The 12,871-nt window shown below is 44.5% G+C and overlaps 1 protein-coding gene across 2 annotated transcripts in view; it reads right to left on the reverse strand.

Annotated features, from left to right (window-relative positions):
• The window catches only part of rbm20 (RNA binding motif protein 20), a 100,421-nt gene that overhangs the window by 55,051 nt on the left and 32,499 nt on the right, over positions 1 to 12,871 (reverse strand). For both annotated transcript variants that reach the window (XM_077606378.1, XM_077606377.1), the window contains exons 2-4: positions 11,133 to 12,108; positions 6,108 to 6,172; positions 5,743 to 5,846 (exon numbers count right to left, since the gene is read on the reverse strand). In XM_077606378.1, the coding sequence (XP_077462504.1) occupies positions 5,743 to 5,846; positions 6,108 to 6,172; positions 11,133 to 12,108 (1,145 nt within the window). The remainder of the gene's footprint in view (positions 1 to 5,742; positions 5,847 to 6,107; positions 6,173 to 11,132; positions 12,109 to 12,871) is intronic.

Here is a 12,871-nt window from a genome sequence, read left to right on the forward strand (position 1 = left end):
ATGATTTAAAAAAAATACCTTTAGTCCCAATGATCCAAGAGCTATGTTGTTTGAGGCTTTTTGTTCCTGGCAGGGTCACCAATGGCAAAAGAGTGAGGGACCAGACAGGCTCAGTAAGTCTGATCCATTCCCAGGGAGGGTTGTACTCCGCCAAGACTTCCCTATATTAGAAATTCTGTTCATATCTTTTATGGACAGAATATTCAGGTGAAGTTGAGGCAATGAGGGGGTCCCGTTTGGTGACCTCAGTATTGCATCTCTCCTTTGTGCATATGGTGTAGTTCTGTTTCACTGGAGTGCTTCGCAACCTAGTGTGAAGCAATCAGGATTAGAATCAGCACCTCCAAATCTTAGACTCTAGTCCTCAGGCGAACAAAGGTGGCATGCCCTCTCTGAGTCAGGGTTGAGACCCTTTCCCACGTGGAGGAGGTATCTCGGGGTCTTGGTTGCTCGGTGTAGAGCCACTGCTCCTCTGTATCAAGAACAGCTAAATAATGTGGCTCGGGAATCTGATTAGGATGCCTCCCTGGTGGGATGTTCCGCACACGTCAAACTGGGTGGTGGCTGCGAGGCCAACCCAGGACACGTTGGGAACGCATTGGGATCCTGAAGTGGCTGGGGAGAGGGAAGTGTGGGCTTCTCTGCTGAAGCTACTCCTACTGTGATGTGACCTCGGATAAGCGGATGGATCAATGGACGTAAGATGTGTAATGGGAAGAGATTATTTTATTACTTTGAATTCTAGGCAGCAAAATCAAATCAAATCAAAAGCCTTTATTGTCATCATACACACCTGCGTATAACGGAATTGGTGGTGCTACTCCACAAAGTGCGTTTTCCCAGTAAGAAAAAAACATAAATAGTAATATAAAAGTATACAAAGTCACATCCTGGCTAGGTAAATTCTAAAATATTGCACAATCTAAGATATTGCACATTGTTATTGCACACCCCGAAGTTATTGCACAGAAGGGATTGTGTGTCGTGCTAACGCAAGTTCAGAGTCCTGATGGCTGTGGGAAAAAAAATGTCCTTAAGTTTATTTGTCCGTGCTTTGTGAGACCTGTAGCATCTGCCAGAGGAAAGCAGCTGGAACAGGTTGTGACCAGGGTGGTATTGGTCCCTGACAATGTTCCCGGCTGTGCTGAGGTAGCGAGGGCTGGCAATGTCATCCAGTGAGGGCAGAGAGCAGCCAATGATCTTCTGGGCAGTGTTGATCACTCGCCGCATGAACTTTCTGTCTGCTGCCGTGCTTCCAGCGTACCACACTGTAATGCAGTATGCCAGGATGCTCTCCACAGTGGGTCTATAGAAGGTTATCAGAAGCTTAGTGTCCAAGTCGTTTCTGGGCCTTTTTCACCACTACCGTGGTGTTTGTAGACCAGGAGAGCTTGTTTGTGGCGTGGACCCCCAGGAATTTGAAGGACTGGACCCTGTCTACGCATACTCCATTTATGAGGAGTGGGGCCAGATCTGTACTGTGTTTGCGAAAGTCCAGGATTGTTTCTTTAGTTTTCGTGGTGTTTAGTGTGAGATTGTTCACCAAACACCACGAAGACAGTTTGTTGACCTCATCTCTGTAAGCAGACTCATCCCCCTGAGATGAGTCCGACCACAGTGGTGTCATCGGCAAATTTGATGATGGAGTTAGACTGGTGGGTCGGTGTACAGTCGTATGTGTACAGGGAGTACAGAAGAGGACTCAGTACACAGCCTTGAGGGGAGCCAGTGCTCAGTGTAATGGAGGAAGAGAGGTGGGGACCAAGTCTAACAGTTTTTGGGAGGTTGGTTAAGAAGTTCTTAATCCAGTAGCAGATGGAAGAGGATAGTTCAAGGTGGGAGAGTTTGTCAGCCAGAATGTCCGGTATTATAGTGTTGAAGGCTGAGCTATAGTCAATGAAGAGCATCCTCACGTAGTTCCCATGGTGCTCCAGGTGGCTCAGTGCTGTGTGTAGAGCTACCGCGATGGCGTCCTCAGTGGACCTATTTGCTCTATAGGCAAACTGGTGAGGGTCAACTGAGGGAGGGATTGTATTCCTGATATGGCGGGCGACCAACTTTTCAAAGCACTTCATGATCACAGGGGTAAGTGCAACAGGCCTATAATCATTCAGGCTGTCAATGGTTGGCTTTTTAGGGACAGGGATAATGGTGGCAGATTTCAGGCAGGATGGGATGATGGATTGTTGCAGGGAACAATTGAAGATCTTTGTAAAAAAAACACCAGTCAGCTGGTCAGGACAGGCTTTGAGCACCTTCCCAGGTACTCCGTCGGGGCCAGCAGCCTTCCTGGTGTTCACAGTCCGCATTACCTGTCTCACTTCACGTTCCTGAAGCTCCAGTGTACTGCTGCAGAGTGGTGGTGGATGTGTTGAGACTCGGTCTGATTTGTCAGTCTCAAAGCGGGCAAAGAAACGGTTCAGTCCCTCTGCTAGTGAGGCATCTGCGTTGACAGACATTATTGTCCTTGTAATTGGTAATATGTCGCATTCCCTGCCACATCTTCTTTGGGTTATTTCCTGTGAAGTGCTCCTCAATTTTCCTTGTATATGCTGCCTTGGCCTTTTTAATGTCTCTCTTCAGCTCTGCTCTGGCAGCGCTGTATTGTACCTTGTCCCCTGACCTGAAGGCGGTGTTACGGCATTTGATGACTGCCTGTGTCTCACTGGTCATCCAGGGTTTTTGGTTAGGAAAAACCTGTATCCGTTTATTAACAGTGACATTGTCTGTGCAGTTTTTGATGTAGGAAAGTACAGTGTCTGTGTAGTCCTGGAGGTTGTGGTGTACAAAAAGTTCCCAAATGGTGCGGGAAAAACAGTCCTGCAGCTGAGAAAGGGCGTTCTTGGGCCATGTTTTTATTATCTTTATTTGTGGCCTTGTTTGCCTCCGGAGTGGGGTGTATGAGGGGGTGAGGGACAGGCAGAGATGGTCGGATCCAGCAAGGTGAGGGAGGGGTGTGGCTCTATAAGCATGTTTGATATTAGAATAAACATGGTCTAGAGCAGGGGTCTCAAACTCAATTTACCTGGGGGCCGCAAGAGGCAGAGTCTGGGTGAGACTGGGCCGCATCAGGATTTCCACAAGATAAGCGCTGATAAAACATTCCAACGTTATCAAATATCTTTATTTTTTTTTTAAAAAATAATGAAATAAACCTCAAAGAAGTAGAGCACATCCCCATATTCTGACTCCATTTCCTCTAAAAAAGCATGGAACCTTTTGTGCTTTAAGCCCCTGGATCTGATTTGGTTGATGCATTTCACAACGACAGACATCACATTGTCAAACTTCAGGCATCTGCTGCAAAGGGCCTGCTGATGGATAATGTAGTGCAGAGCTATGGCCTCCTCCACAACCTCCTCTTCCAGTTTTTTTGAACAAGTTCTACCAGTCCATTCTTCCTCCCTGTCATTGATGGGGCTCCATCGGTTGTTATTCCAACAAAGCTCTTCCATGGCAAACTGGCATTCTCAATGGCATCACACAGCTGGTGAAATATTTCCTTAGCGGTGGTCTGCAATGCATTGGAATTACTGTGAGCAACTCCTCCATTACTTCAAAATTGTCATCAACACCACGGACATATATTGCGAGCTGGGCAGTGTCTGTGATGTCTGTGGTCTCATCAAGAGCCACTGAATACACACTGAAACATTGTGCTTTCTCACACAGTTGATCATAAATGTCACTTGACAGGTCAGAAATGCGCTCTGCCACAGTTGGCAGAAAGGCTGATGTGGTTGAACTGACTTTTCTTTTCTGGACAGACAAAATGTGCAGCCTGTAATACGCACTTTTTGATAAATTCACCTTCTGTGAATGGCTTTCCTGCTTTAGCAATCAACTCACAAACGGCGTAGCTAGCTTCGACTGCTGCATTACTGTCTTTGGTAGCCTTCTTGAAGAAATCCTGTTGCCTCAGAAGACGTGTTTTAAGACTGGCAACCTGGTTGGCTCTCTCATCTCCCTGGTATTTTTCGTACTCCTCAGCATGTCTCGTAGTATAATGACGTTTCAAGTTGTATTCCTTGTGCACCGCAACTTTTTCAGTGCAAATGAGACACGTCGGGGTGCCCCTGTGCTCAGCAAAGAAATATTGCACTCCCCACTTTTCTTGAAACTGTCTGTGCTCATCACCGACCTTTCTCTTCACGGCAGGCTTTGAAAGAGACATCTCTGGGGCTCTGTAAAATGTGTTTCCACTTGGAATGAGTCTCGGGTTGAACTTAAACTTTAACCCTTTAACAGTCGTGCGGGTCTGTGGCGCATGTGCACTTTCGCTCTCCGATCGTATTGGATTACGGCAGTTCTCTGAATTTCTCAAGTGTCATGTTAACGCACTTACTGTTAAGTTTCAGTTTCACTCGCGGAAATGGCTACAGACACAGACACAGGCTGGATCACGGATCATAGCGCCTCATTCAGTTCGATGCTGAGAGCAGCGGAGGACTGTGCGCGCCGAGCAGAGTGATCGGCTTCACGGCTTCTCCTCCGCCCAGCTGATTGGAGGAATGAATGAGTGAGTGAGCGAGGCACTGGACAGCCCGGCCGATGTCCCGCCCTTCAGAGCCGTATACCTCACCGTGATTGGTTCATTCAGCTCCGAACACAACAAGTGCCATTCTATCAATCTTGCGGGCCGCACGAACATTAATCTTTCATACTAAGACGGGGGGCGCAAATTATTGTCACGGGGGCCGCAGTTGGCCCACGGGCCGCGAGTTTGAGACCCCTGGTCTAGAGTTTTATCTCCTCTGATGTGACACTTCACATACTGGATACACTTAGGCAGAACAGTCTTTAAACATGCTTTGTCACCAGCGACAATAAAGACTCCATCGGGGTGGTCAAGCTGCTGTTTGTTTACAGTCGCTAGCAGGAGGCTAAGTGCCGTGCTAACGTTAGCATCCGGTGGGATGTAAACATCCATTACAATGACAATCGTTAGTTCTCTAGGTAGATAGAAGGGCCTGCACCGTACTACCAAGAGCTCTAAATCAAGGGAGCAGTGAGTGTTAATGATCCTACTGTTGCAGCACCAGTCGTTGTGTATGTACACGCAAAGCCCCCCCTTGCTTTTCCCTGATTCGTTCGAACGATCATGTCGGTATAGCGTACGGCTAGCTAGTGATACCGCGGCGTCGGGGATTTGCGGGTGTAGCCACGTTTCCGTGATGAAATTAATGTTGCAGTTCCTGACAAAGCTGTTGGTAGCAAGCTGAAGTTCCAAATCGTCCATTTTGTGGGTGATGGATCTGGCGTTGGTCAAGAAGATACTCGGAAGCGGTGCTCTGTGTGGTTGTTTCCTTAGATTAGCAACTAGGCCCGCCCGGCATCCGCGCTTTTGCTTTCTTTGCCTTCGCCGCCTCCGTCGTACTCTGAGTGGGCTGACTATCCACGGAGATCCCGGTGGTCTTGAGATGTCCTCGGGGATATTGTAGGTTCGTTGGTAATCTGTTGTGATGGATATATCGCTTGTCCTCCCGAGAGTAATTAAATCCTGGCAACTGCAGAAAAAGTTTGCCTCGCAGATGTTAGTAAATAACGATAAGATTGAGAAAACAAAACACCAAACTGGAGAGCAGAGAGCCGCTGCACCTGTGCGCGCCGCCATCTAGTATCATGTTAATGATATGCATATATTTATAATAGCATGTCACCTCACTCTTTCAATGACACTATCAGGTACTTTCTACGACCTTTCTGCTACCATGTGAAAAACTGCACCAAGCCTGGACTCACCTTTATTGGCAGTAGCATAATTCATTGACTCCCCTCCATTGAGAGCTTCATCACCGGGCCTACCAAGGGTGTAGTTTGGAGCTCTGGCTGATACAGCTGTCATGCTGTAACAAACAAACACACATCTCATTTTAGCTTTCTACGCCCTGCCCATTATCCTCATGTCTTATGACAGAGAATTCACAAGAACACTCGGAAATCTGTGTGTAGCAGCAATTTAGAGGGAGTATTACTAGAGTGAATAAAAATTCACAAAGCTAATCACAGGTCAATCTTAAATTTGACAGTCACTGAAAAAGTAGCTAACTGGAATTCAATACTTGTACTTGAAAAAAAAAGGCCAAAAAACTGATTGAAATACTGACCTTTCGTTACTGTACAACATTCGATTTTGTAGGTGTAGTTTACCCTTCACATGTTGGTCCCAGTCCTGAAAATATACAAGTCAACACACATTAAATCTTGACAGCAGAACCTTAATTACAAACGCAAAACATGAAAATGCTTAGAATATGGTGTGGTTTAATTTATCTTGCATGTGACGGGTGTGAGGTGGCAACATCAGAGACCACAGCAGTCTATTGCTGTCTGTCAAGAACGGTAAAATATTAAATGACTGCATCTACATGTGAATCTCCCCTCACAATAGAACAGCAATAAAACGGATAAATTTAAATAACTTGGTTAATTAGTGAATTGGTCATTATTTTTTTATTTTCGTAGTGATCATTAATCAATTTGTCTGCTGTATTATGTAATCATAACTTGAAATCTGCATTTTTGTCATAGTGTCATCTCATGAAACAAGCTTAAGTGAGGGAGCTCCAAGATTAGCACCTTTGGTGATGAATCGCTCGGTAGTGGAACGGAGTTGGACCCAAGTGCTGAATCAGGCAGCTATAGGAAATGTGCGTGCACAAACGTAAAGCTTTAAGAGAAACCAAACCTTATACTACCATAAAACCTTACAAACAAAAACTGGGGGAAAAATTACACAAAGAAACAAACTGGGGAAAGGACACAGAGGGAAGAAGCACACTAACATGACATGAAATAACCTCCAGACAAGACAATACTCCCAAACCAACTGACAAAAACAGTTTAAGTACATTGACAGGGGTATGACAAGACAGTTGCATACACCTGGGTCACACAAGGGAAGTAGGGCCGCAAGGACAAAGTAGGTGAAATTTATGTGCAAATACAAGGACAGGACACACAAGGGAAAACACTCCCAAACCCCAACAAAACATTATACTTTTAGACTGAGGAATTGTGTTTTGACCTACCGTATTTTTCAGAATATCAAGCAAACTAGTTATATACAAGTTAATTTTCTTAAGACAGACTTGGTTATAAATTGCAATAGTATACAGTAACCCCTTGATTATTGCGGTAACTGTAGAACAGATATGGCCGCGATAAACGAAAAACCGTGAAGTAGGGTCACCCCTACTTAAAAAAAAAAAATCACTTCAGTGCTGAGTCCTAGTAGCAAGCGGAGGACAGGGGAATGGCTTCCGCTTGCACATTTCAGCGTGGATTTTCAAATTTTTATGAACTTAAAACATAAAAAATTATTAACAAAAGAAAAAATTCCCCCAGAAAAAAAGACGATGTAGTGAAGCCGCAATAATCGAGGGATTACTGTACTGCATTATTTATCTTGTTTGCATTCATTTATCTTCTGAGCTGCTTATTCTCATTAGGGTAGCGGGGGTGCAAAGCCTCTCTCAGCGAACTAAGGTCTGTAGGTGGGGTACACCCTGAATCGTGTGCCAATCTGCCAATCAGCCAATCATTTCTACTTTATCTTGTAATTATTTGTAATGCATTCATCATCTGTACAGCGCATCCTCGCAAGGGTTGCGAGAGCATATCCAAGGTGACTTCAGGCGAACGGCAAACTACACTGGAGACTGGTCGCCAGTCAGCCGTAGGGCACAAGGAGAGAAAGACTATCATTCGTCGATATAATCATACCACCACCGAGGGGGAATTGATCACACGGTTGCCCACACCAAAGTCAGGCAAGTGAACCACTACACAATTAGGTGGATCTATTTGTAATTGACTTGTTACTTCATTCATTACTTGAACTGCTTATCCTCACAAGGGTCGCGAATTATGGTGTAGCTTGAGCACTTATTTGGAACAGTATATTATGGTTATGCAACAACATAGGTTTGATATGATTAAGATTAGATAATGCATACATGAAGTGCCCTGAATTACTAGGGGCACTGTAAATTTTGGAGAAAAATAAAGGATTTTAAGCCTGTCTTACTGTCCCAAAGAAAACAGTGTTTGGGGAAAAGAGAACAACATACCAGGTACTTCCTGATAAGCAACATAACAAAAACATCCATTATCCTAGAACTCACACAATCAGGTAATCAACTTTAACAGTTTATGTATTATATAACCCAAGCTGCATTTTTATCTTTGTTACATATTTAATCATATCTTTTATGGACAGCATATTTAGACACAGCCGGGGGATTGGTTTGGTGGCCTCAGTATTGCATCCCTGGTTTTTGCAGATGATGTGGTTCTGTTGGCTTCATCGGGCTGTGATCTCCAACTCTCACTGGAACGATTTGCAACAGAGTGTGAAGCAGTCGGGATGACAATCAGCACCTCCAAATCTGAGACCATGGTCCTCAGTCGGAAAAAGGTGGAATGCCCTCTACACGTCAGGGATAATGTCCTTCCCCAAGTGGAGGGTAAGTATCTTGGGGTCTTGTTCATGAGTGAGCGAGTAATGGAGAGGGAGATCGACAGGCAGATCGTTGCAGCGGCCACAGTGATGCAGACTCTGCATCGCTTCGTCGTGGTGAAGAAGTCTATGTAATGTTCCTACACTCATCTGTGGTCACGAGGTCTGGGTCGTGACCGAAAGAACAAGATCGCGGATACAAGCGGCTGAAACGAATTTCCTCCGCATGCTGTCTGGATAAAGTGAGAAGTTCGGTCATCCGGGAGGGGATCGGAATAGAGCCGTTCCTCCTCCGGATCAAGAGGAGCCAGATGAGTTGGCTCGGACATCTTATTAGGATGCCTCCTGGACGCCTCCCTGGTAAGGTGTTCCGGGCACATTGCACTAGGAGGAGGTCACGGGGCCATCCCAGGACACGTTGTCGTGACTATGTCTCCTGGCTGGCCCGGGAACACCTTGGGATCCTCCCGGAAGAGCTGGTTGATGAGGCTGGGGACAGGGAATTCTGGGCTTTCCGACTGAAGCTGCTGCCCCCGCGAAATGACCTCGGATAAGGGGGGAAGATAAGATGGAATGCAACAAATTTAATCAAGTATACTAAAAGAAAAAAAATGAATACAGCTAACTAACACAATAGTGTGGGCAAAGTCATTTTGTAAATGAATAAAAAATATATGAATTCTTGAATTGACATTACTATCCTATAGCAATCACTGCTAGATTTGCTTAATTTACTTTGAGGGCCACACAGCAAATTGCAAACATATCACCTTATAGCCGCTGTAACTGTGCTTTTTCGACAGAGAGTAAAGATTTTACTTAAAACATTTTTATTCGTATTTTGTTAAATGATTGGCACAGCTTTCACCTAGGCTCTCCAGCAGGATTTACACTACTGTGGGGTTACTTGACCCGTGAGACATTTTGCAGACACACTAATGAAGCCAACACTCGATGGCTTTTGAGTCAACACCGGCTTGGCATACTGCCTCAACAGCCACAGTGCTGCCATTCAATGCTCACTAATTAGACAAATTGGAAGAGGTGCTAACTGACCATTTGGTTGGTTTGCCAACTGCCACTACCCCCGAAGAAGAAAGAGATGCCAAAAAAATTCAACCAATGATAAGAAAGCATTCATTCATTCACTCATTTTCCATGCCTTGCATCCTTATAAGGGTTGCTGGGGTTTACCAGAGCCTACCCCAGCTAACTTCAGAGACTAGTACACTCAAGACTGGTCACCAGTCAGCTGAAAGGCACACAGGGAGACAAAGAACCATCCACACTCACAATCATAGTGGCACCATTGGGAATCGAGCCCATGCCGTCCCGCACCGAAGTCAGGCGAGTGAACCTCTACACCATGAGGCAGCGATAAGAAAGCAATTTGCAGTAGATGAAAAAAGTTGAACATATATGTGCAAGGGTGGAAGGCGGTGGGAGAGAAGGCTGGACCTTGAAGTTGGTGGTGGGAGTTCAGTCTAAGTGACTTCCAAATTTTATGAAAGTACAAAACCACTTGTTTTGAGGAAAAGGTCAAAAAACAAAGTAAGTAGAACAAGAACAAAGAAAAAACAAGACTAAAATGAAAGAATTTCATTCATTTTTCATACTGCTAATCCTCAGGAGGGTTGCGAGGGGTCCGGGAGCCTACCCCAGCCAGCCATGGGCAGCAGGCAGGCAGACCATGAATTGGTTGCCAGCTATTCGTGGGGTACAATGAAACAGAGAACTGCTCACACTCACAAATCCCAACCAGAAGGCCAAAGTCAGGCGGAATAAGCACTGCACAATCGTGTGGCATTAAAAAATTTAAATTGCAAATTACACATTTTTTAGAACTATGATAACGGAGAAAATAATGTTTAAACAGAGAAAATGAACACACTGGTCCTGCATTTTTCATCATGGATGCAGACGAAGGCTTTCTAACCTTTATTTGTCAGGCGATTGAGAAAGATGTGTCATCCTTAAAGGAGTAGTCTTTTTTATTGTTGCGTCGTTGCTATTCTTTGCTGTTTTGCAGGCCTGAATACATTGTAGATTCGTACACATCTACCATCAGAAGTTGTACGGGAAATGTGCTAAACACTTTCGAGGGTTTTTGTGAATACCTGTCTCCTGACTGGGTGCAGCCAGCATCTGTCCCTTATTGGCAAACAGTGAAAGCAAAGTCCACATGGAAACTATATTCAGCATTAGAGAGCCAAACGTTGCAACATATTAGCACCTCCTTCTCCTTTTCTTTATTACATGTTTTTTCTCAAGTAAAATCCATTTAGGAAACAAGTATACACACCACAACTTGCAGCATAACATTTGATGCTTAAACTACGACAAACTAAACTATGGTAATATAGACCAAACTACGCTCCCAAGAATAGCAGGAGTAGAACAGAATACATTACTTTTTGCTTCCTGTTTCAAATGCAATCTGTTTTGTTAGACTGTCTGTGAAGTTTGAACAAAAACCTGCACCCACTGCAGCTCTTAGTAGAATGGTTGGACACCTCTGGCATAGTATATATAATCAACAAGCTTTTCAGTATCGTATGTAAGTAGGTTTAACTTTAAGTATACTATGTGAAATTGATTGAATGTGTTATTTCCTTTTTTTAAGTGTTGAAAGATTTTTTTTGTTTTTGTTTTTACATCACAACTGACTCACCTTGAGGTTGTAGACTTTCTTGTCACAAATACTGCATTGGTGTGGCAGTTGAGTGGGAGTGACAGCGTGGTAGTCATTAACTTGATAGGGCTGAAGTGTCATAACACCTGAACACAAGGTTTCCTCGTTCCCATGTCTAGGTTGGTAGCTCCCAAAGCCCTGTGTGCTCTCTGTGACACAAGACAAAACCCCACTCTTGGGCTTGAATTTATGATCAGTTGTGGGTTCTTCGGGGTTATATAGTTCATTTCTACATCGTACTGCCTGCCCAGTTGCTGGCCAAACAGCGGCAACATCAGAGGGCACCGACCCATTTACAGTGTTACTTGTGCTAGCAGGACTGTTCCATTGCTCTGTCTGTCCTGTACAGTTATACATATGAATATTATGATTACTAACATTGAGTTCAGCTTGGAGGCTAGTGATATCTCGGCCGTAAAATTCTTGTTTGTACCCAGCATTATTGAGCAGTTTTGCTTGAGCTGCAGGGCTTGATGCTGTAGTTGTCCCACCTAAGTTGTACTGAAGATGCTTGTCAATATCAGAGGAGTACGTAGGTCCAACATTTTTCCCAAACTCCACACCCTGTTGGCTAATTGTAGTCCCTGCAGTATGGTGGACCAGTCTGATATTTTCCGGGTTCTGGTTGAATCCTCCTGCCATTAAGGCTGAATTTGAAGTGGAAAAGCCAAACACCCCTGTTGGGAAACCAGTTTGGGGGTTCCGCAATTGATTGAAGAGGGGCTGCGCCATGGCAACATTGGAAAGAACCTGAATGAGTACAGAGGCCGTGGTGGTTGTATTGCTCCCTGTAGTCAGATGGAGGGAAAGCTGAGCCTGGAGCTGAGCGAGTTGGAGACTGGCCGGAGTCAGGGGGAGCTGCTGGTTTTGCTGCTGGTGACCCACTTGGAAACTATCTGACAGCTGGCCTGGCACTTGAAGGGTTTTCTTATTCACAGTGTTCACTGGCACCGCACTGACGGCAGAGAGAACAAAATTAGAATTACTCTAAATGACTAAATTCAAATAACCCTAAATCATTCAATGAAATTTAAGGTTAAAAATAAAATATTTTCAATATCTGAAAGATAAGCAAGACAAATTCATTAATTGTTCAAGAAAATACTAGTACCGTATTTTCCGCACTATAAGGCGCACCCTCAATGAATGACACATTTTAAAATTATTTTCCATATAAAAGGCGCACCGCTCCGCATTACACTGGTCAACCGCGCCACATTATACGGGTCTACCGTAGAGGCTGGGGTTACGTTCTGCATCCACTAAAGGTGCTGCGCTAAAGGGAATGTCAACAAAACAGTCAGATAGGTCAGCCAAACTTTATTAATAGATTACAAATCAGCTTTCGGACAACTCCATTCACTCCCAACTGTTTTTTCATTTTCTCCGAGGTAAAGTATTAATATTTTTGTGACACAGCAATAGCATAATAACTCATGTTGAACAGGTGGGCGAATGCGGCATCCAACACGCACGGCTACGTCTCACGAAAGTCGTCATTAATCGAGTCACTAATTCCTGCCTTCCTTAAAGCTCAGACCACAGTTGAGACTTCCACTGGGAATGAACATAGAATTAATGTGCCGTATCGAGCTCAATCAAAATGAAATGCCGTTTTATATATAGCAGCTTTCACCATGCACCGGAAATAGAGTTGGGGGCTGCTTGCCGTAGTAGCAAGAGCTGTTGCGGCTCAATATTGATCCATATATAATATA

The sequence above is a fragment of the Stigmatopora argus genome, chromosome 7 (assembly GCF_051989625.1).
Source record: "Stigmatopora argus isolate UIUO_Sarg chromosome 7, RoL_Sarg_1.0, whole genome shotgun sequence".
In the NCBI taxonomy this organism is placed as follows: Eukaryota; Metazoa; Chordata; class Actinopteri; order Syngnathiformes; family Syngnathidae; genus Stigmatopora; species Stigmatopora argus.